Source organism: Abramis brama, assembly GCF_963993115.1.
Source record: "Abramis brama genome assembly, chromosome: 14".
NCBI classification, from domain to species: domain Eukaryota; kingdom Metazoa; phylum Chordata; class Actinopteri; order Cypriniformes; family Leuciscidae; genus Abramis; species Abramis brama.
In genome coordinates this window covers 4,365,754-4,391,009 of record NC_139976.1, presented here as the reverse complement: position 1 = coordinate 4,391,009, position 25,256 = coordinate 4,365,754, and the positions used below count along the sequence as shown (strand labels likewise).

The window sequence follows — 25,256 nt, the reverse complement described above, 5'->3', positions numbered from 1 at the left end:
GAGGAAGAACCATGAGCATTAAAGAACAAGGGATGAAAAGAAGGGAAGAACAGAACGAGGCTTTGCAAAGTGGGAGAATTACAGTGAGAGGCCACTTCAGTCAGGACACACATGGGTCTCTAAGCTGAAGCGTTTATCCGGCACATTTGAGACTAACTATCTGTTAAATACACCATTGAACTAATGGATTATAATATTTCAGCATTATAATAACCATCCTGCAATTCAGCTGTATCAGCTGACCACTGGTTAACGAATTACTTGGCTGCGACTAAATGTAAGTACTTTATATGCATATACTTCCATTCATGCGGTAAAATCTCAGGCAAAATACAACAAGAACACAAATTACTCTGGGAATCGAACAAGATTCCCGCTGTTACAAAAAATTGGTTTGGGAAGGAAAGGCCAAGATCAGATAAACCTCAAAGAAGAAGCAGCAGGATTAATACCGTCATCTCTCACTGTGTGTGTGTGTGTGTAGTAAATTTAGCCATCACAAGACCCGCCTAACTCCATTAAAATGCCACTCAGGGATTGAACGCATTATCCGGACCAACAGACAGGATCGGCGAGTGACCACCACGTCTCCACGGCAACGGGATCACTTTGTGCTGAGTGTGTGTGGAATCTAAAGTGTGTGAGAAATACTTGAGCAGCAAAGCAACGCAGTAATAATAATGACATGCGAGCAAAACTCCATCAGGCAGAAAGATGTTAATGATGATCAGATCCACACAAACTTGTGCGAGGAACACTAAACTCGTGCGGATCAGACTTGAGAACTCCACTCCTCAGACCTGATTTCATGAAGAGCCTCTAGAAGTCACTTAAGATGGAGACAAACACGTGATGAGAAGAACAGGATGAGATGAGAGGAATGAGGAGAGAGAGACAGGATGAGGATGAACAGGTAGAACTAAAGAGAGAGAGAGATAAGAAGCAGGATGAAGAGAGAAACATGGGGAAAGAGACACAGGATGAGGATGACAATGGTTTTTGTTTTTTGGTGAGAGAGAGCATGAAAAAAGAAAAAGATGGGATGAGGAGAAACAATATTGTTTTATTCCTTTATTTTTAGAGGGGAATTTTTTTTTATTGAATATAATTTAAAATAAACAAAAAAAATAAATAAATGATCAAATAAATCAAAATAAATAAATGAAAATAATAAATCAATTAAATATACAAATCAAATAAAAATAAAGGTAATTCTAAGTCAAAACTATTGCAAGTATGCATTAATTCATTTATTTAAAAAAGCAACTGTGTTAAATAAATAAATATTTACATACATACATACATACATGCATACACACACACACACATACATACATACACACATACACAGACACACACATATACATACATACATAATAGGATAACACGTACATTTGTGATTTATTTTACAGATGTGGCTTTGGTGGGATTGAGCTCTTTAATCAGCTTTTATTTCAATTTGTTGCTCGTTCTTTGAAAGCTCTGCTGCAACACACTCGCTCTTCCTCATACTCACTCTTTATTAAATTGTGCCTGTGTGCATCCCTGAATATATTTAAATACCAAACATGCAGCATTAAAACACACAACCAATTAAAGAATATCTCCTATATGTGCTAAAAACATGAACACGACCTGAAGACACAAGCGTGATGAACTCACCTGAGCTCCTTTGGATCAAAGACCAGTTTCAGATCGTTGACGATAGTTGGGACGTATTTCAGTGCGGCACCCTAGAAATTCACACAAACAATGATTTATTAGTATGATCAAAAAACACATTAAATCATGGTTCAGAAATCATGGTTAGACAGAATAAAAAATTAAAAAATGTAGTGGATTGTGTTATTTCTGATTAAATGTGCTGTGACATCACATTGTTTAAATAATTATATGAAGCTGTCAAGACCCGTATTTAATGATTATGAGACAGATTTTCCTCAGTCTATTTCTGCTCAGAGCAAACCCCGCTGTGATGAACGGCCCGAGGAGTGAGCTGTCAATGGAAGATGGACTTCATGCAGAGATACACAAACACTCCAATACTCTCCAACACCCCGCTCAATAACCAGGGCACAGATGATCAGTGAACCAAGAACACGTGTGTGTACTTCTACCAGCTAACACTCCCGCCAAACCGTTCATCTAGATATCAGAGTCAGCAGCAGCTCCACAGCGTCAAATACAACATCTGGACAAAAATACAAAAACTGACTAACATATACACATGTACATATATGTATATACACACACACACACATACATATACACATATATACACACATATATATATATAACATATATATACATATATACAGTACAGGTCAAAAGTTTGGAAACATTACTATTTTTAATGTTTTTGAAAGAAGTTTCTTCTGCTCATCAAGCCTGCATTTATTTGATCAAAAATACAGAAAAAAATGTAATATTGTGATATATTATTACAATTTAAAATAATTGGTTTTCAATTTATTATACTTTAAATTATCATTTATTTCTGTGATCAAAGCTGAATTTTCAGGATCATTACTCCAGTCTATCACATGATCCTTTAGAAATCATTCTAATATGATGATTCATTATCAAAGTTGGAAACAGTTCTGCTGCTTAATATTTTTTCATAACCTGTGATACTTTTTAGGATACTTTGATGAATAAAAAAAAAAAAAAAAAAAAAAGAAGCTAATTTTTAAAAAATAGAAATATTTTGTAACAACAATATACACTACTGGTCAGTAATTTGGGGTCAGTAATTTTTTTCTTTTTTTTTTGAGATAAAACAATACTTTTATTCAGCAAGGATGTGTTAAATTGATAAAAAGTGATAGTAAAGAAGATTTATATTATTAGAAAATATTTTTTTTATTTTGAATAAATGCAGTTCTTTTTAACCTTTTATTCATCAAATATATTAGGCAGCAGAACTGTTTCCAACACTCATAATAAATCAGAATATTAGAATGATTTCTAAAGGATCATGTGATAGACTGGATGTCACATGTGACACTGAAGACTGGAGTAATGATGCTGAAAATTCAGCTTTGCATCACAGGAATAAATTATTTCTTAAAGTATATTCAAATAGAAAACTATTATTTTAAGTTGTAATAATATTTCACAATATTACTGGGGTTTTCTTCTGTATTTTTGATCAAATAAACGCAGCATTGATAAGAATTAGAGACTTCTTTCAAAAATATAAAAAAAGTAATGTTTCCAAACTTTTGACCTGTACTGTATACATATATACATATACACATACATGTTTAAAACTTATTAAAGAAAAGACACAACTCATAGCTTCTTTCTAAAGCGGGCCACTAAAGCGGGATTTTATTTTAGTCACGTTTGGAAATGTGGTCCTGAGAGTGTACAGATATAAAACGGCTCCTTCCTGTTTCATCATCACGGTGTCAAATTTTTGACATACTTTGAAATCATTTAAAAGAAAAAAAAAGAAGGCTTCTGAAAGAACTCTGAACATTTGAGTCAACAGAGGCAGTGATGGATGGGATATGAAGTTTCTTATTTGATAAATATTCTCTTCCCAGCAGCCCACACAGCTTCTGATTTAACCCCAGAGTCTGCTGAGAAATGAGGTCTTGGAGTTCAAGTGTTTACAAAAAAATATAAAAAAAGTGAATATCTGAGGTTGTAACTTGTATTTTTGAATTGATGTGTTTTTGAAGTTGTAACACCAGTCAGATTGAGAGTTTTACAGCAATGAATTCACAGATCTGGCACTGCGCTGAAAGTTATTGCAGCGGCCGAACACATTTTCAGAAGCCGGAGAGTCTGGATCACAGCTGAACCGTTCACAAGACTGGATACGCAGTGTAAGGAAATAAAACGTCTGGACTATAACAATAACTTACAATTATATTTATGTTATGGATAAGAACTGATAAGATGGATAAAGAAAAAAACAGCAATAGTTAAAATAAATAATGATATAATAATAATAATTTAAATAAAAAAAACATAATTTTTTATAGAAATCAGTCCAAAAACCGATTTTATCTAAAATGTCTAAAATACATTACATAGAATTAGAAACAATAGATGATTACAATTTTGTAGGTCAATAACCAAAAATATCACAAACTGGATTTGATATAAGAAGTCACATATACTTGCATACATATACATAAATATACATTTATAGTTTGAGCCAGAATAGCCCCGCCACAAACTCACACCATTGTGTGTGTGTGCATGAAAATGAATAATATAATAAATATATATAATTCACATTTTATATATATATATATATATATATATATATATATATATATATATATATATATATATATATATATATATATATATATATATATAGTATATATATGTGTGTGTGTGTGTGTGTGTGTGTGTGTGTGTCTAATATATATATATATATATATATATATATATATATATAAAATTCACATTATAATGCAATGTCTATAATAAATCAATTAAATATAAATAATAAATCAATTGAAATTATTTTGTGTGTGTGAGTGTTTGGGGCAAGGCTATCTGTTTAAACGGCCAATAGCAGGCTAGGGGAGCGTTTGGGAAATAATCATTATTTTCAAATCCTTTTGTCAACACTAGAGGCTAAACGTTGGTTAACAACAGAGGTCAACAGATGACACACTTCACCTGTATTTCCCTCTAAAACAACAGAAAAAACGAGCCCAGCATGTGCAGTAAAAACAGACTAACACAAGCTCAAACTGTCGGACTGTTTGAAAATAAGTGTGAGCCCATGCGAACACAATGTACATCAAGTTGCCGTGCCATTTCACTCACGCCGTCTCTTGCTTTCCTCTTGCAAACAAAGCTAGCGGAGAGGAAAGCACATTCCTTCCCTTGCCGTTTCACAAGTGCATCTTACCAACATCAATTTTTAACTTTCTGACAAAACCACTAAGACCTGGGCCACCGGCACACCAGCATCACTCCAGGCTGACTCACGACCCGTCCAGAGGGCCTGATCCAGAGCGTGTGTGTGTGTGTGTTAGACCTGAGGTGTGTTAATGCAAAAAAGAAGTGACAGGAAAGGTCAGGGACAAAAAAAACTGCACACAAATGGAGGAGGAGGAGTGGAGAAACAGATGGAAGGAGAGGAGGAGAGATAGAGTACCTTGAGGAGAAGCTAAAGAGGGCGAACCCAGAGCCACAGTGGACAGAGGAGGAGGTCAGGTGACGAGAGACACACACACAAACACACACTTCAATAGATGAAAGACACAAACATCAATATTTCTGGCCTCCAGAAGAAACAGACCAGCATTATGGGAGGACGTCCTCAGACATAAAGCCTTCAGATAAACATTTTGCTCATGTTGTCACTATCATGTTGTTCCTGTATGACTGTCCCTCTTCCATGGTTGATTTTGCTCAACAAGGCTGCATTTATTTTATCATAAAAACAGTAACATTGAGTAATATTTTTATCATTTAATATAATTGTTTTCTATACAAATATATTTTAAAATGTAATATATTCCTGTGCTTTTGATTTCCTGTGTCACATGATCCTTCAGAAATCATTCTAATAGGCTGATTTGCTGCTCAAGAAACATTTCTTATTATCATCAATGTTGAAAACAGTTGTGCTGCTTCATATTCTTGTGGAAACCATGATAATTTCAGGATTATCTTGATGAAAAGTTTAAAAGCAACAGCATTTATTTGAAATAAAAAATATTTTGTAACATTAAATTGATCAAAAGTGGAAGTAAAGACATGTATAATGTAATTAATAGTTTTGATTTCTTTCAAAATATATACTCAATTATGCTGCATAAAGACACTAGATTTTCCAAAGTTAGCCAGGTGATGTCATAGGCATCAAATCTATGACAAATATTGAGTTAAGGCATGTTGTTGCTAGACTAGATATTAACATTAAATTGAATACTAATGAGCACAACTGGATATTCTGTTACTTCTTATCTTGTCTATTAACTTCAGTATTTATTACCGTCAGGGAAACAGAAAGGATGAGTATACACACATCTTCTGTCCCTAAATGGCACATCAAAAATAAAACTATGGTTTGACTTCTCTTAAGTATCAGTTTCTCTTTGTGTCTCATTGGGCAGTTTATTGCGATAAGTCTAGCTATGCAAAACTATGTCATGCTTGGCACAAATTATGCCAAATTTCATTGGTTGTCACGCTTCTTAACTGGCAGTGATGCATCAATTTTGAATATATGGATGTGCAAATGAACGTTGAAAGCCACAACAAGGGATATTCAGTGAGTAATGATCTAAATTTCTGATTTTTCCTTGCATAAGCCATCATAAGACTGGAAATCTACACACACACACACACACAATGATGTGAGTTTGGGGCGGGGCTAACCGTTTAAACAACAAAAACGTTTGAAAACCTGTTTGAAAACAAGTCTTTATTAAATAATCCTTTTGTTAACACTAGAGGTGAACAAATGACACACTTCATAATACTGGAACTACTGGTCTACTGCTATCATGCTGCTATGTCATTTGCAGGCCTTCATTGTGTGTAAAAGAGCAGCGTGAACATTCTCAGAAACATCTCCTTTTGTGTTATACTGTATGTGTGAAAAAGTCACACAAAAAAACGACAGATTGAATATTCATTTTTGCTTAACATTATGCTCTACTAATGCAGCGTTTAAATGTTCAGCAGTTCCTAAAGCGGCCTCACCTTGACCCCGCCGGTCCCCTCAGCACTGCTGTTCATCATGGAGTTAAACGAAGTAAAGAGATTCCTCAGGGACTCCATGAAATCACTCTCGCCTTTGTTCTCGTAGAGCCTGAAGGAAAACACACAAACAGCTGATGATCAGGGGCTTGGGCGGCGAGAATCATTTCATCTAAATCATCAGAGAGCCAACAGACCGGTCTACATGTGTTTGGTATGCAAATCCATGACATCAAACTAGCCGGAGCCATACAAATCCACATCAAAAACAATGCATCAAACTTCACACACACACACACACACACACCTGTTCACTGGCACCTCTAGACTAGCTCCTGATTGCAAGCTGATCAGACTGATGAATTGCTCTGTAATCTAGTTTGAAGGGCAATAGCTGACGGGCCTTCTCGGCATCACTCCAGCGATCCACACAAACACCAGGAGAATATCCACGTTCATGCATTCATTAAACGCAGCCTTTGCTGATGTGATTAGCCCTACCTGACTTTCTGTGCTCTGAAGTCAGACGTTCTCACCCTCATCCAGAGCATTTACATTAGACCAGCCCTCCATCAAAACACACACACACTTAACTAATGGCCCGTCAAATATATTGAAATATTCTTCACGCTCCAGTTGAACATTAATTATCTTGAAGTGCTTTACACCCATAAATTACAACAATACAGTGGACATATGGCAGAACTGCATTACTTTTTAAAGTTTAAAAACAAATCTCATGAAAACTGTGAAGAAATGCTGAGGTCATATTTCACCGTAAAGTCAAACAAAATATAAGATATTATATTTTGCATAAATAAGTGCCAAGGTCATATTTCATCCCAAAAATAAATAAATTAATAAAAAATAATAATAATTGTGCAAAATTACAATTAATAAAATTGTAAAAAATTGAAGTACTATTGTAAGTAAATATCATGGTAGTATGTCGTGTAGTTTATGCTCATTTCATAAAAAAAAAATCATATTAATTACAGTAATGAGATGATGTTGAGATAAATGTGCTTAATTGTTATGAAAAAGGACAATGCAAAATAAAATAAAAAATAAAAAAACTTTTTTTTTCAAAATCATAGGTTATTGATTTAAATAAGCATTCAACATAAATAAATACATTTCCTTATGCTGATTTCAATCAACTTTCAAAAAAAAAAAAGTTATAAGAATCATGCTGAACAGGGCTGCAGCAAACACTGAAATTGATTAATATTTGACACCAGTTTTACAGTCTGACACCAATAGCTACTCAATCGTATCATAATTATTTATGTTTTGTCATATTTCTCATCATATTCATTGCAGTCTGAAGCCCTGTCTAGCGGATTATAAGACGTGTGCGGTCGGGTTCATGAATTGGTGAACACCGCGAGCAGGTGTAAATCAGATCAGACTCTCCTCATTAGTGTGTTTCACAGCGCTCTGTGGTGTCAGGTGCTGTGAACGTCCAGGTAGTTAAGAGAGCGAGATCCTCTCCTCAGACGGGCCTGAGAGACACCATCATATACTTCACCCGCAGACAACAAGCTAATCACCAGCGCTGAACTTAATTTAGGCCGAGTCATTACTCAACATGTCCTCCGTCTCCCTAAATCAGCACCGCTGGCTCTTCCACTTCCTGCCTCACACACACATCCTCACATCCGTCAGGAAACAAGGGCACTTCAGTTTGATAAAGGTGTGGCATTTCAGATCTGCCCATTAAATCAAACTGTCACATATCTTAGCCTTAACTGCGGCTTATTGGCTGGGAAACTGATTTTAAGGAGGAAATAAAACATAGTTTGAGCATCTGTTGGATACGCCATCATTTATTATTTTTGCTTTTTGCCACTTGTCTACTAATGCACAATATATGTAGTTGGGCTACACGATTTGAGGAAAATAATCTAATTGCAACTTTAAAAAATAATTATAGTTAAACATTAAACATGTTGCACCAAAAGTAATTTTTTTGCAGGAACCAAATTAAAAATCACTAAATTTTCATTATATTTCTTAATGGCCACCAATGGAAATTATGCTTTAGTATTTACTGCTGAAGCTAACCAACCTCCCCTTAATTCCCTAATTCAGACTACAAATAAAACACGGATTTGGACGTGATACGCTTAAAACTCAGATGTAGGATGAACAAAACAAAACATGAGATACGAATGTGACGGAAGTACGTACTGGTTGAAGAGAACCCGGGACCTCACGATGAATTTGAAGATGTAATCCAAAGCCTTCAGAGCTTTCAGCAGCTGCTCCGCGAGCTTCTCCGCATTATCCACATAGTTCTTCAGGACTTTTGTCAGCTTTCTGAAAAATATACACACACACACAGTGTTAGAAATAAAAAGAGCACATACTAACACACTGACAGAAGCATTCCTTTATTTCCCGCTCACGTGTAAGCAAGGGTGGCGCTGAAGTGCTTGCGGATGTAGGTCTCCAGAACCGGATTGAAATGATGGAACTTCCTGTCTGCGATCAGTCCAATAATGAAGACCTTTCAGAACCAGAAAAAAAGAGAGGTTTGTTTAAAAAAAAAAAAAAAAAGTTGAAAAATAAATAAACATGCATATTAAAACATTAATATTAAATATAAAAAAATCTATTAGCTTTAAATTAATTATTATTTAATATTAAACAAATTAATGTTTAGTAGAAGTACTGATAATATGTTATTGCAATTTATACAAATATTAATATAATTTAGCATGACACTATAGAATCGGGCTGAGTTGTTAACATTATGCAAATATATTTTTTCCTAAATTAATCCTATTATTTCAAAACTAAAACATTAAATACTTGTGGGGGGGGGGGGGGGTGTTAACAAGCATTTGAATTAAAATCTAAATATAAAAATGTAACAAAGATATAATTCTTATTTTCAAAAATCATTCAATCTAATTAAATAAAAATGAATCTGATCTAATTAAATTTTAATATAAGTGCTAATAACACGGTTTTGTCATTTATAAAACATATTAAAATATTCATATAATTTAAAATGAGCTGTTAAAATATGTAGACATACAGTGCAATGCATAAGTGAATACACCCATGCTAAAGTTGACTAAAAAGAGGAATAAAAAATCATATTTTGGAAACTTAATGCCTTAATTTAAAAAATTAGGAAAAATCCAACCTTTTAGGACACCAATTTTCTTTGTGAATGAATAATGTATCGTAAATAAATAAATGTTCTTCCTTAAAATACAGGGTGCATAAGTGAGTACACCCCTATGTTAAATTCCCATAGAGGCAGGCAGATTTTTATTTTTAAGTATTTTTTTATTATTAATTTTTAGGATACTATGCATCCTGATAAAGTTCCCTTGGCCTTTGGAATTAAAATAGCCCCACATCATCACATAGCCTTCACCATACCTAGAGATTGGCATGGGGTACTTTCCATAAGATCATCTCTCAATGCAAATCAAACTAGCTTTTAGGCTAACTGAAATAAAATCATGCCAATCTCTAGGTATGGTGAAGGCTATGTGATGATGTGGGGCTATTTTAATTCCAAAGGCCAAGGGAACTTTATCAGGATGCATAGTATCCTAAAAAAAAATCATAAAAAATACTTAAAAATAAAAATCTGCCTGCCTCTATGGGAATTTAACATAGGGGTGTACTCACTTATGCACCATGTATTTTAAGGAAGAACATTTATTTATTTACGATACATTATTCATTCACAAAGAAAATTGGTGTCCTTAAAGGTTGGATTTTTCCTAATTTTTTAAATTAAGGCATTAAGTTCAATTTCCAAAATATGATTTTGTATTCCTCTTTTTAGTCAACTTTAGCATGGGTGTATTCACTTATGCATTGCACTGTACCTACCTATATTAATCTTACCATTTAAAACAAATAAAATATCACATGTTAGGGCAACAGGAAAGAAACACGCTTATTAATAATACTAATAATATCTCTTCTAATAACAGCATTTTGTTATCATTATAAGATATTCAGATATCAGATTATAAAAGATAGGTTTATTTAAAATGAAAGTCACCCAGGTTGTAAGATTTAAGATACTTTATTTTTAATTTGTGCATATTTGATTGAAGCACAGACTTAATCTTACCAGAGCATCAAACACAAGAGTGTCAAACGTTTCACTGTCTGAGTTCTCCATCATAATGTTAAAGAGGGCGTCCAAAGTGTCCTGCAGAAACTGAACACACAAACACACACAGATTACAAGACGAAACTGACCATCACAGTGCGGTGTGTGTCTGTGTTTTACAGGAAATGTGAAAACCGATATGCTGTCAGCTTCTTGGACACATGCTGTCCACTTTAATGTCTGCTGTCATTCAGTTGATGCTCAATGACAATCGACCAAGGACATCACGGCAGCTCACATCCAGCTATACAGTTCAGAACCTGAAACAACATGTTCATTCACTCTGCTCGCTTTCATTTCACTACGTAATATCAACATTATTTCACAAAGTCAGAGCATTCAGAAAATGGCATGTTCTCATAATTATAACAGTTATAATAAATCAAGGTTGTAATAAATCAAGGTTTCAAGAAAGTGTTCTCATGAGCACAATGTAAATGCATGCGCAAAGACACTGCAGTAACTAGTTCAGTGTGAAAACATTTCAATGCTGACATTCTCTGAGCGCGAGTGTTTTTAGCGCAGTGTTTGGCACATCTGGCCTTTGGTTACGATCACACCAAGGAGAGGAAGAATGTGCCCTTGAGGGAATAAATAAACGCTCACACTAGCGGCACTGCATATATTCTGAACAGAACAAGTCCCAACAGATACAGGACGTCGAAAGTCTATAACGGCCATAAATCTGTCTTCAGTCTGAGATGAGATTCGGCATGTTAAAGATGCCACCGCTCACATAAGGTGTACACATAACTCAGAACGCAATCAAAAAAAGTGCAGGTGATGGAGGAAGAGTGAGAGAATTATTCTAATGAAAAGGACAAGAAACAGATGATATTATAACATGAACACGCTCTCATGTTCTTTCTGTGAAGAATAAGGATGCTTTGGTTACGGAAATGTGAACAAATTACGGATGTGAGTCGATAATTAACACTAGTAATGAGAATCAAAAATAATTTAGCAATCATATAAACAACAACAGATAAATTGCAATATTTCCTATTCTATTTTTTTTACAACAATTTTTTTTTTTTTTTTTTTTTTTTTTAATAAGCTATTCAAGTCTCAGGTGTGGTTAACAGTGGCGGCTGCTGGTCTTTCAAAGAGGGGAAGCTCAATTTTGTTGTTTCTCCTCGTAAGGAAGACTTTCGCCAAAATCAGGTCGACAATATTAGGACTGTCTGCCATCGTGTGCAGTTTGCTAGCTGGCTAGTTCACCCCTACGACGCTAGCCTAGCCTACTGTATGAATTAATGAATGAACAAACAAACAAACAAACAAAATCTAAAAAAAAAGATATAAAACTCGACGGAGGAAATGTGGGAATTTGGTTAAACTGAAACAAGGAATGTGGTGTATAAAATTGGCTAGCAATTTCGCCAAGCAAATACCAAGAAATAGGTTGCAGCAGTTTGTCTTTCGACTACACTTGCAAAAACCGTGATGGGACTGAGCGCAAATAGCTTTAGCGTCAGCGACTTTTTATAGTACGAAATCGCTGTCAATCAAAAGGAGATGCAGTCTTTCGACAGACCCTCCAATCACCACGCAGAAGCTCAGAGTCCAGGCCAGCCCATTCCTCATTCACTCCAGAGACGCTGAGCGTCCGCGGGCGGGACATAATCGCAGCATTTATCCAAAGACCGTCTAGTTTCGAAGCACTGAAATAAACTGCTCAAAGCAGCCCCACTGAAGTCAATGGACGCTGGGCTTCAACAGAGAAATGCACTGTGACGCTACGGGAATGAATGAGAAGGAAATCGAGTCAGCCGACCTGCTGTATGAAGCAGATTCTGAACCAACTCGTCTTCGAGATGAACGTGTTCTAACGCATTTGTAGTCAATAAAATGTTAACACAATAATACATATTTGACCATTAATTTTTTGACATTATAGGGGAAGCCGAGCTTCCCTTGCAGTCTTAAAGAAATCCCCACTGGTGGTTAAATATATGAGAGTTGTCGTTGGGTGGTCTAATGCTGTTAATTCAAACAACTGTTAATATGGAGATCACACACTAATTGAAGATGCTCCTGTGAGTGTTTCTCAACCGCACACACACACACACACACACAGATCACACAGCAGTCCATTTATTGGCCAGAAACAAAGTGAATAATTCACCACTCACCACAGAGAATGAGAGAAAGACCTCCCTTAATGTTTCCAGCAGACGTCCCACTCAACATGATTATGTACTCTCCTCACGCTGTGCGCTAAAACACCTTCCTATAACTGCCAAGTTTGAAACTGAATTTCTGCAGACGGTGCGGACATGCCGCATGAAAGCTGCGTAGAGGACGTAATAATGCTGTGCAATCGTCTCTGACAGCGCTTTCTTCAAAATCTACCCCATGGCACGGATCACTTACTTCACTATAAATGCACTAGAGAAAACATCTGCAGGAATGATTCAAGGCCACTGCAACATTTAAGAAAAGCTTTTACGCCTGGTTTATTTATTGTCTGCCATTTGAAAGATGAAACCTGCCAGAACATACTAGGATAAGGAACTTTGGGAGACTTTGGGAAAACATTATAAAAAAAACAAATAAACTGAACTTTATTGTAAGTGTTACCAAGTTAAAATGAAACAGCATTCGCAACCCATTTGCAACATGCATTAAGGGTGTGTTCACACTTGGCATCTTTGGTGAACGCTGCCATCTGAACCCTGGTGACACCAAACAAGCGGACCGAGACGCTGAAATGATGAAAGTCATGTTAACGAACCAAAAACAGGACATGATGTCACCAGATGCGACCCTAAAAAGCACAGAATGCTCAAGCACACCTGTTTTTTTTCTCATCATAGTCGTGATGTTACCGATAACAGTTCAGAACTGCGTCTCCTCGCAGCAGATCTGTGTTTGTGTGTGTGACGGAGGGATTCCTGCCGCTGTTTTGACTCCTTTACACACTTTATAAGTTCTTCACGAGCGCATTTAACCCAGAACACAGCATTGTTTTGGATGTTTCGGTAAGTTCTGTCGTGAAATATACATAATAAAAGCCATCCATTTAGGTTGTGAACATATCCCTATGCCTTTAGGTTCAGTATCTTTAGGTTAAAATGTTAAAATGCCAATGTGAACGCCAAGGACTAAATGTTTGTTTGTTTTTTTGGTCGGGACCAAACAAACCGAACTACAACTGTGAACACCCTAAGAAAGTAAACCAGTGATATACGGACTGAAAGACCTGCCACTATCGTCCTGGCTGGACGTTTTATATTTTATATTTTTATGACATGGCAGAAAGGCTGCAAAATATGTTACAGGGAGGTTGAGGGGACATTTACAGCACAGAACGTCTCTGCCTCCATCTTTCTCTCTAAGCCGCTGACAGCTCGAGTGTGTTTGCCTTCACAGCGGTAAGAGAAATCATGAGACAGCGCCTTCAAGAGCAAACTGACATTCAAACACATGATCCATGAGGGAAAAGCTCAGGGAAATCAACAGAGCTCAGCCTCATCTTAGAGGGGTTTTTAAATAAACAGTTCATAGCATTCAAGTTCCATTTAATACAACAAAATCACTATTTAGAATGTGTAGTTCTAACAATATGAACAACCAGTCAGGGAGAGAGCGAGCGAGCAAGCGAGCGAGTGACTTCATCGAGTGAGTGAGTGAGTGACTTCATGGAGTGAGTGACTTCGAGTGAGTGAGTGAGTGAGTGACTTCATCGAGTGAGTGAGTGACTTCATCGAGTGAGTGAGTGAGTGAGTGAGTGAGTGACTTCATCGAGTGAGTGAGTGACTTCGAGTGAGTGAGTGACTTCATCGAGTGAGTGAGTGACTTAAGTGAGCCAGGGAGTGAGTGAGTGAGTGAGTGTGTGACTTCGAGTGAGTGAGTGAGTGAGTGAGTGAGTGAGTGAGTGAGTGAGTGACTTCATCGAGTGAGTGAGTGAGTGACTTAAGTGAGCCAGGGAGTGAGTGAGTGAGTGAGTGACTTCGAGTGAGTGAGTGAGTGAGTGACTTCATCGAGTGAGTGAGTGAGTGACTTAAGTGAGCCAGGGAGTGAGTGAGTGAGTGAGTGAGTGAGACAGTAGTATAACTATTGATAGGCATATAAATTAATGAATGAATGAATGAGGCATTTATATAGCGCTTTCATATGTACTACATATTTATATATATTTATTATGTATAAATAAATATATATGAATGCATTTTATGTATGTGTGCTTCGTGCAATTCTTTGGCAATATGTACACAAGTATGTCATGCCAATAAAGCAATATGCATTGAATCAGGTGAGTGACTTTTTTTGAGTGACGCGAGTGAGTCAAAGTGACAACTGAGACTGATTCATGGTGCTTTCTGGCCCATTAATGAAATAGCGATAGAAATAGAAATAAGAGTCATTTGTTCAAATCAGACTACAGCTGGTCGCACAATATGTTTGTTGTTGAGTGCAAACAGTGAGGACATTGCATTATAAACGTGCTATCCATATACAGCATTTCTATAATTACACAGACCCGAGCACACACCATACTGAAAACACTTTCGGAAATGCAATTTCTATAAATATCTCAGCATTTTTTGCTGGTTGCCTTACCAAAAAAAAAAAAAAAAAAAAAAACTAAAAACTAATAAGCAAAAAGCTTTTGAAGTACAGCAGAGAGTTCATTCATAATTTCATATCATAAATCAAAGCGCAAGTCTCCACACCAACTTCAAACGTTTACATTAGTAGCATTTTACGTCAGTAGCATACATTTCTGCATGAATCCAGACGGCAGTCTGAATGAAAGCTGAGAGTTTGTTTTTCTTTCTGTCAGAGGCTTTATACACACCTTTACCACCTCTCCTCCTTCCACTTTCATCAGGTGACGCAGGTTTTGCTGTAGTAAACTGGTGTTGGACCTCCACTTCAGAAGCCCCAGGAGATCAACTACAGGAGACCGAAGAAAAACAGCATTAGCACACTCACCTCTCCAACCTGGACATTAAACATTCATTAGTAAATAGAGCCCAAACAGACACATGAATAAAATGAGCTCTCAGCCTGGCTGATAAAGCCATAAGCCACGACAGTCTTTAGGTAAAATGGATTCCACCGTGGTTAAAGTTTGTTGTTGCAAAACGATAGAAGAAAATGGAAATCTGGGCAAATATGAACCAATAAAGCAGTTTATCAATCAGAGTTCATAGACCAGCCAGAGGGAATGACCCGTAATGATTCATGAGGTCGCAAATGCTCTTTAAATGATTCTTAATTTGCCTTCCTTTATTGATTGAATCACACAGGAATAAGCTGTTAAAGCGATGACGCACTGGGAAAGTGTGGATCCTCATGTGGATTGTGCCGCTTGGCACCTGTATGAGATATGGAGAGCTGCAGAGTTCATATGGTTCCCTTGGGAACTCTCAACACCATTTGAGCAGCTCCCATTGTGATCGTCATGGCAACAGGAGTGACTGACTTTTTAACCTGAAATGAGGCATTCCAGCAAGCATTTAAAAACAAGTGCTGTGACCTGAAATTACGTAATGTGACGAGACAAGGGATTGTGTTTTGAAGGGCTGTCATAGAGAGAGATTGACACAAACCATCTAAATTATGTTTCTTATTACTATTATTATTATTATATCATTTATAAATACAATTACAAATAATTTAATCATTAATATAGAACAGCTTTATTAAATATTATTAAATGATAATGAGAGTAATATATTTTCTAAATTTATAATTCATAACGAAAATTAAATACAATTACTCAACCATTATTTAAATCTATAAAATGTAATTTAAAAAACTATCAAACAGGAAGCCCACATTTGACATTGTCTTGGCCATTTAATATTTAATATCAAGCCTTTTCAATGTACAGTCAACCGGTAGTTATAACATCATAAAGCCTAACAGGTAATCAGGATCCTGACACAAGCCGTTTCATAGGATAATGATCAATTAAGCATTAATTAAACAAATATATTCTGCCACAGCGTGCCACAATTGCCCAATCAGAATAAAGTCCAGTGCGCTGCATAATAAAACAAAGAAGAGGATGTGAGCAGAAGAACAGCAGAGACTGAGATTTCATATCATCATATCACATCAGGAGGAAGTGTGGCTGTGTGGGAGAGACGTTTCAGAGAGTTAAAGATCCCAACATTTACAACCCCAGCCTGTGGGTTTAATAAGAATCAGAGACAGAAAGAGCTGTCAGGCCATTGGAAAAGTGAGCGGTGCTGCCATTCTTTATTTAAAAAAGACTCATCCCTCGCTCTTATTGGTCGAGAAAGGTTTCTGTGTTCAGAATGCTCTTCAATCATCTAGGAAGTTTACTGCACAAAAAAAAAAGAAGTCAAACAGCCACCATAAAACGCACGTTCACCAGCGCTCCAGCATTTCTTATTGATTTCTACCTGCGATGATTATGCAGAAACCACAAATAGTTGGTGCAGCAGAACAGCGGGATTCTATGGCTCGATATGATATTAAGAGCCTAGCTATTTTACTTTTTCGACATTTAACGTGATATAAAAAGAAAACAAAGTCGGCATTGATGGACAAGGCCTCTCAGGGGGAAAAGAGCTTCTGTGGCCTACAACAATCAAAACCTGTGTTTATATGCTAATATCTTCCATCTGACGATTCCTTAGTGACCTCATTACCTCATCTGCTACCTGCAGAACTGAGATTTTTGACAAAGGTCTTCATTAAAGCTCCGTCTAAACTGGCCCCGTGGCTCAGGGGTCGCGTAAAACCACACGCTAATAGTCATTAGCACCTCTGCAATCAATTCACAAGCACGGACTGCCTCATAACGCTATGTGAGAGGAATTATTTGGCTGTACGGCGGGGATAAAGATGGCCTATAAAGCTCTCAGATTGCACACTGCATAGCGTGAGGCTTATCAATGGTTCTTGCTGCTTGTGTCTTGGTGTAGCAGGGGAGCTTTGAAATTAGAGCAGAAAACATCTTGGCATTCTGACAGCAGTCAAGTGTTTGCTAGCTCCGCTTTTAAGTGTCTCAGAGTGTCTCAGAAGCACAAGCTGATTTACATCAAAGATCAGCAACTGTTGCAAAGTTTAATGATAGTGCACTTATTTCTCACTACTTACCAGTGACGGAAAAGAAGAGAGAATGAATGGGAAACATTTCCTGGATCAGTGGTCAAAATATCAGTGAAATCTTGCTTGTAATTATATATAAAATAAAAAAAAGGACACTATATTTCCATATGCTTTCCCTTTTTTTTTTCTTTTTTTTTTATTGTTGTTGGTTCCATATTATTATTATTCATTCTATAATGCCAGTGTGTCAAACTACCTTTAACTGGTTTTAATACAATTCACCAAAAATCACACTATTAAAAATAGTAAATAGTAACAATTGCAAAAAGCTACATTATGTATTATATTATATAAAATTATGATTTCACAAAAACATGTTACAAAATAAATATGAGAACATATGAATAAAAAAACTGTTATTTTATATTAACAGTCATAATATATAATATACCAAATATTTCTAATTTAATATTTTCATTTCAATTTTTTCAAATGTAATTTTATGTTTGTGATTTTAGAAAAGGATCTTTAATCTCCATTATTAGGCATATTTTGCATTTTAGGTGTGTGTGTGCATGTGTGTGTTTCTTAGAAATAAAATAACGTTAAATAAAATAAATTAAAAAAATATATATTATTTCATTTGAAATAACTAAAACACTGCCATAAAATTAATAAAAGAATAAACAGTCATATTAAAAAAAGACAAAAACAACGGAATTACTAAAACTGAAATTAAAATACATTTAAAAAAAAAAATATTAAAACTATTAATTAGTAAAAAACTATAAATAGGATCTCATTTCTACTAGCTTTTATTGTGAATGTGCTGTAAAATGGGGACAGCTCCAGTCGGGGATAGGACGCCAAAAACAGAAAAACAGAGACGTCTGTCCACCCTAGAATGTGAATTACCAGCTTAAACACGCCACAAAGAGTTCACATCTTGAATTTAGCATTTACTCAAGCATTTATTCTAAAAGTCAGGACTTCCAATCGTAATAAACGCTGCACGTTCTCTCACTGATTTTTCAGCCAGTGGTCCGTCTCCTCCTCATACCTGCGCATGCACTAACCGAGGCCATTTCTGATGCCGACTTCACTCCATCTCACTCTCGCACGTGTATTTTGTCTTCATCTTTGCCGTCGCAGGGCCAGCATGCTCTCTGATGTGACTTCACGCACCTCAATCTTAATGATGGCATCACTGACGCTTGGCTGCTCTGCATTCAGGCCGCGTTTGACCCTGAATCACTCAGCAGACGCATGTATCTGAATCACGAGTGCTTTACAACATGTCTATCGGAGCAGACTGAGGCACTATCATTCATTCAAACATGCTCAAAAAATGAATCATGCAACTAAAACTTTCTATGAAACCCCTTCCATAAATTGTTCCAAAATGGGGTCAGTACGATTTTAAATAAATTAATACTTTTATTTAGCAAGGATGCATTCAAATGATCAACAGTGAAGACATTTAATGTTACTATATTATTATTGTGACATTTTAAAGTTGCATCACTAAATGAATCTGCATAACAAAGTGTTTTCAGGTTTCCCAAACACTTCCTCTGTCTACCATTGGTTGGATAAACATGTAGCCCCGCCCCCAAACCCATGCAAACGTTGAATCAGGGACACTCAAAAATACACATCATCGCCGCTCAGATATTCATGAGACTGATTCAATACCTGTGAGTCTTTCTGAAAGATTCACTGACAAACTGATCAAATGAATCATTTGCCAATAGAAGACTACATTCAAAATTCAATTTATTGTCTTCGTATTTTGTTGTGTTAACCTGGTTTATCACTATCAATTTAGACTGCAAGCTAACAACTCGGATGCAATATAACTTTGTTTGCTATGGCACTGTAGATTAATCGATGAAAGAAACACTGGACTCATTTCTTTCTTTTATCCTGTATCATTTATTTTCATTGGCCTACACTTGGACGACTTTATGCTCCCCCTGTGACATCTATCTCTGATTTTAAGTTCTCACAGTATTTTAAACTTGCTCATCAGATTTACTACCGCAGTGCTCTAGAGTCATTAACCTGTCCACTGTACATATTCATGCCTGCCGCTACACCATGACCAAAGGCTGATGGGTACGCAGTTTCTGTAAGATTCATAGAGCAACAAACACATGCTTAAAGAGGAGAGGAGGGAGTAAAGGAGCGATTGCGTCAGGACTGCAGTGGACTTCACTGCATCCTGTATGTGATCCGACTGTAATAATCTTCCCGCATCTGCAATTCCTCACAGCTTGTCTTCAGATCACAAAACATACAGATGTCAACTTGAAATCAAAACTCACCCTCTTTACTTGTTAGACATTTCCGATCATTATGTGTGATTCTAAATTAAAATATAGTTTTTGAGTTATTATAATTCCCCCCTATTTTAGTCTATTAAAAAAGACTGTAATAGCCAATGATAATGTAATAGCCAATCTCAATGATACTAAAATAACACTGGTTGACTTTAGCAAGCACTTATATTCAACTACAGGAACCCGTTTTCAACTGAATCAATTATTTGATTAAGTCTAAGTCAGAAACTTTCAAAATGCCTTTTTAGTCAGAAATGTGTCACATTACTGCAGTAAAATGGTTGCAAACACTGACTTGTCAGCACTAGTTATTCTATTTGTGGCCTTATGGCGACTTTCACTGATAGAAGAGTGGGGAGAACGTGTCTCACCGTTCTGTGTGAGTTTGGTGGAGCACACCAGCGTTGAGATCTGAAACGAGTCTTTGCTGATGGTGAAGCTGCCGAGATTCTGCGTGTTCTTCCCTGACGAGGGATTTCTTTCCTCCATCTCTGGTTTGGTGGAGGCCAAGCTCAGGTACATGGAGGAGTCCTCCAGTTTCTTGGCTTCTGCCTACAAATAGAGAAACACAGTCATGAGTACAACACCTCTTTTGCACAAGACTAAAGAACGCCTTCAATGAATGACAGCTGTCAGTCAGAAAAAACATTATTTAGGCTTGTTGAAACAAATGTTTGTGCTGTTTTTGTTTTTTTGGTCACACTATAGGGTTACACTTTATTTTAAGGTGTCATTGTTACAGTGTAATTAAATATTTAAGTACTGAGTAATATTAAGCAACTACATGTACTTACTATAGGGTTAGGGTAGGATTAGGATTTGGTTAAGGGTTAGTTGCATGTAATTATGCATAATTTACTGTTAATACTATGTAACATGTAACAAGGACACAATAAAATAAAGTGTTACCCACTATAGATTAGGGTCCAATTCTCATTTACTATTAATTCTTATTAACTAAGACGTTTGCCTCAATAAACTCCTAACTTCAGCTTATTAATAGCTAGTAAGGTAGTTGTTAAGGTTAGGTATTGGGTGGATTAAGGGATGTAGAGTATGGTAATAATATGTACTTTATAAGTACTAATATTTAGCCAACATCCTAGTAATACGCATGCTAATAAGATAGTAGTTTATAGTAAGAATTGGACACTAAACTAAAGTGTTACTGTTTTTTTAATACATTTAATTCTACTTTTACAGAGACAGATTTGCTCAAGCATTCAAAACCGATTTCACATCAGTGGCAAAGTGATGATTTGTATGAGGGTTAATTTTCATAGCTCAAAAAGGATTCGGCCAGGCGACATTCTGCATTAATGAAGCTATTTAATATGCAGATGTGAATAGATTGAACACATGAACAAAGTTTAATTGCATAATGATTACATTGTGATGTGGGGTCAAAGGTTAAATGAGACAATCGAGGACAGGCAGCATCAGTACACAACTCACATCTCTGTATGCGTGCGTGCGTGCGTGTGTGTGTGTGTGCTTTGAGATCACAGCACTGTAGACAGTGGCGATTGTGTTGGTTTCACCTTATATACGATGAGATCGTGTTCTCCGTCCCTCAGCGTCGTGCCGTCATACCTCATCAGCTTAACAAACGACAGAGCAAAGTTCTTCTCAGATTTATCCTTGCCTGCAGAGAAAGAACATTGCACACAGTCGGTTATGTCTTAGGTGGATGCAAACAGTTGACAAAGAAAACACACGTGTAACAGTATATTAGATCCGTGCAGCTCTTAAAGTGACAGCAGCCTAATATTCCTGCTGTTGTCAAACAACGAGAAAATTAACTTGCGGTTCTTAACAGCATAACTTTTGTAACTACATTAGAAAGTGCAGTGTTATTTTACAGTTGATTACAGTTTCTGTACCTGAATACCTGGAAATAAACCTAAAACAGTTTATTTATTATTTATTAACAGACTGCTAATTTGTTTTTGTTTTTTTGTTATTACTGAGTGTTTACTTGTCTTTAATAATGCTTGAAATGTATATTAGTTGGGCTAGTTGTTTTTGCTTTGGTATTTGTAAACCTTTGCTCATGGTATTCAGCTACAATTACATGTTTTGCAATAAGACTTAGAATAAATGTGAATGATATCTAAGTTTTTTTTTATTTTACCTTATTCAAATTGAAATTAGGAATCATAAGAATCTGAATCGATAAATTCAAACAATACCCAACCTTACCTGCAACTTAATCTAAACTGAACCTAAACTCTTTCTTTATTCATTTGACTCTTTTCATAACATCGGCAACTGTATCAAACAGAATCTGATAGCGCTCTAGATCAGCGTGACTCTAACCATCTCTAGCATATTTCAGTCAGACAACACCTCTGAGAGCCGGTGTGCTTCATCAAGAGTTCCAGCAGTGTGTCTGTTCTCTGACAGAAAAGAAACATCCCGTACTTCATCCCAAAATGGAAATGTCAACATCAACCTAAGAAAAACCACACAAACACTTGAATCTCCCAACTCAAAATCGTCTGCATCAGAGCCAACACAGCACTTGCTGACAGAGAGTCAGAAAGGTCATGAGATGACCATCATCATCATCATCATCATCATCATCACTGCAGTACCAGGACAGAAAGATTGAGGGAACCAGGTCCCTACACCACAGAAAGCCTCTGGCAGTAACAGACAGAATCAACCAGGAGGAGATGAGATTTTTCATGTTTTTACATTCAAAATTTAATCAGAAAGAAAGAAACAGACAGGCAGACATGTGGGGTACGACAGGGATGAAGATCCCGACAACTGATTTTCCCTGACATTTGATTGCCTGTCAGCATCAATCTGTTTGAGAAAACGGATTTTAATGCCAGTGTTTAAAAGCTCAGATGATCACAGAAATCCCTATAAATTGAAACTGAAATGTCAGTGTTTCGAAACGCAACTGACCATTGATACTCCTTTAAATTGGACTGATCTTAATATGAACGGAGTGAAGTGAATCAGAATCTGATCTGAATTGAATCTGAAATGAATGTCAGCATTTCAATGCTTGTTAATCATGGAAATCGAATTAATTTGAACTGATCTGAAATAATTCATCTTAAGTGGATGTCAATTTTAATGTTTTTGTTTTGCTGATTGGCATTTCTGATAATTATCAATGTTGAAAACACTTCTGCTGCTTCACATTTTTATGGATTTTGTTTCAGGATTTAGGAAAAGTTTAAAAGAACAGCATTTATTTGAAATTGTAACATTATGGCTTTACTGTAAAAAAAAAACAACTTCAAACTTAAACTTTTGAACAGTAAATCCTTATTAATTGCACTAACTCAGTTCAGACCTGCCATAAAAATAATCTTCAGAATGACAACTTGTTTAAAAATGTGACATTTCAGCACTTCTAGACAACAACTGTGCTGAGATCAGCAGTCAATGTGTGAAACTTTGAGACCCTCTTACTGTCATAGTGTTTATTATCATATCAGCTGACGAGACGTTTATTTGCTCCAGTTTGTCTATTTGCGCTAAATGATTCATTTTACATCCTCCGCCCAGCGCCTGGCAACAAAACCCCACCCCTCTCATCCTGGCGCTGCCGTGGCAACATGTGGTGGGCAGATGGAGAGAACGCGGCTGCCAGGATAAGGTTGAACACACACAGCTAAGTGTGATGACCGCAGCCGTACGCCAGACGCCTCTTGGCCCATAAACAACCTTCCAGGATTCTCAAACATGCTCGTACTCACTGCCAATATGATTCACAAACTCCCTCTCAGCAAAACACACAAACAAACAGCTAGAAAACAACTTCAGAGCTGCACAATAAACCAGTTTTTTACATCTTCTGAAGCAATTATGAGAGGCATTTTCCCGTGCTAGACTCGATAACACTTGGGTGTTCTGGGTGGTTGCCATTACGTTTCATGTGGTTAATAGAGTATTCAAAATATAGTGTGCTGCTATGTGGTTGCTAGGGAATTCTGGGTGGTTGCTTGGGCTCTGGTATGCTGTTACTAAGGTTTTTTTGTTTTAAACCAAATCAAATAGGCCTTGTATGAGTGTATATATTGACAGTATGGGCACATAAATTATTAATAGATTAATTGGTAGACCAATTGATGAGACTGCATAGCTGCACTTTGAATCCATTATTTTATTTCTTTTTTTTTTTTTGTCTCTAGTTGTTTAGCAATTAAAAACAACAAAAACGCCAGTTTCCAGATACTTAAAATAATGAGTAACGGTCATTAAAAATAAATAAATAAATAAATAAATAGATAGAAAAAAGAAATAAAATCCAATTATAAATAAAATTTCAATTAAAATTAATTTAAAACACTACAAAAAAATGTAATATAACAATATTTTATTTCTAATCTCTAGTTGTTCACAAATTATAAAAAAAAAAAGTTTTCCAGTTTTCAGATACGTAAAATAATTAGTAACAGTTATTTAAAAAAAAAGAAATGAAATAAAATAAAAAATAAAAATACAACAAAAAATAAAAAACAAAAATAAAATTAAAGATTTAAAGTGCAGCTATGGAGTTGCTTGAACATTCCGAGTAGTTTCTCGGGGTGTTGCTATACAGCATCTACTGTGTTCAGAATGTTTTTAGTGAGTTGAATTCTGAGTGGTTGCTAGGATGATTCAAGGTATAAGTCTATGTGAACGAATGCTAAGAGATGAGCTGTGCATCAGCCTAAAACTCTGTAGTCTGGTGTTCAAATAACTAAACCTACATATGAGCAACAGTAAAGCTGAGCACCACAAATGCACAGCTAACAGCCTACTCAATAATAGCAAACTCATTCAGATGCAAATGGCTCTGTCATAGTCAAAAGTTATTTTAATAACTCACTGAGAAAGAAAAAGTATGCTCGAGAACATTTAAAGAGGTCTGAAGCACGAAACCACCAGCACCATCAGGCACATGCTGTGAGCTCAACCACACTTCAACTCTACGAGTGAATTTCCAGGCAGCAGGTAAGCCACACGCTGGTTAAACAGCTCTGAAACAGCTCTGAAAGCACTCGCATGTAAACTTTGAGCTGTTAACGTGTGCTGAA

The 25,256-nt window shown here is 36.2% G+C and overlaps 1 protein-coding gene across 2 annotated transcripts in view; it reads right to left on the bottom strand.

Annotated features, from left to right (window-relative positions):
* Positions 1–25,256, bottom strand: part of dock1 (dedicator of cytokinesis 1) — a 236,687-nt gene that overhangs the window by 148,468 nt on the left and 62,963 nt on the right. For both annotated transcript variants that reach the window (XM_084134948.1, XM_084134949.1), the window contains exons 17-24: positions 21,753–21,856; positions 20,583–20,763; positions 15,639–15,736; positions 10,793–10,882; positions 9,096–9,196; positions 8,878–9,006; positions 6,688–6,796; positions 1,663–1,733 (exon numbers count right to left, since the gene is read on the bottom strand). In XM_084134948.1, coding sequence (XP_083991074.1) covers positions 1,663–1,733; positions 6,688–6,796; positions 8,878–9,006; positions 9,096–9,196; positions 10,793–10,882; positions 15,639–15,736; positions 20,583–20,763; positions 21,753–21,856 — 883 coding nt within the window. The remainder of the gene's footprint in view (positions 1–1,662; positions 1,734–6,687; positions 6,797–8,877; positions 9,007–9,095; positions 9,197–10,792; positions 10,883–15,638; positions 15,737–20,582; positions 20,764–21,752; positions 21,857–25,256) is intronic.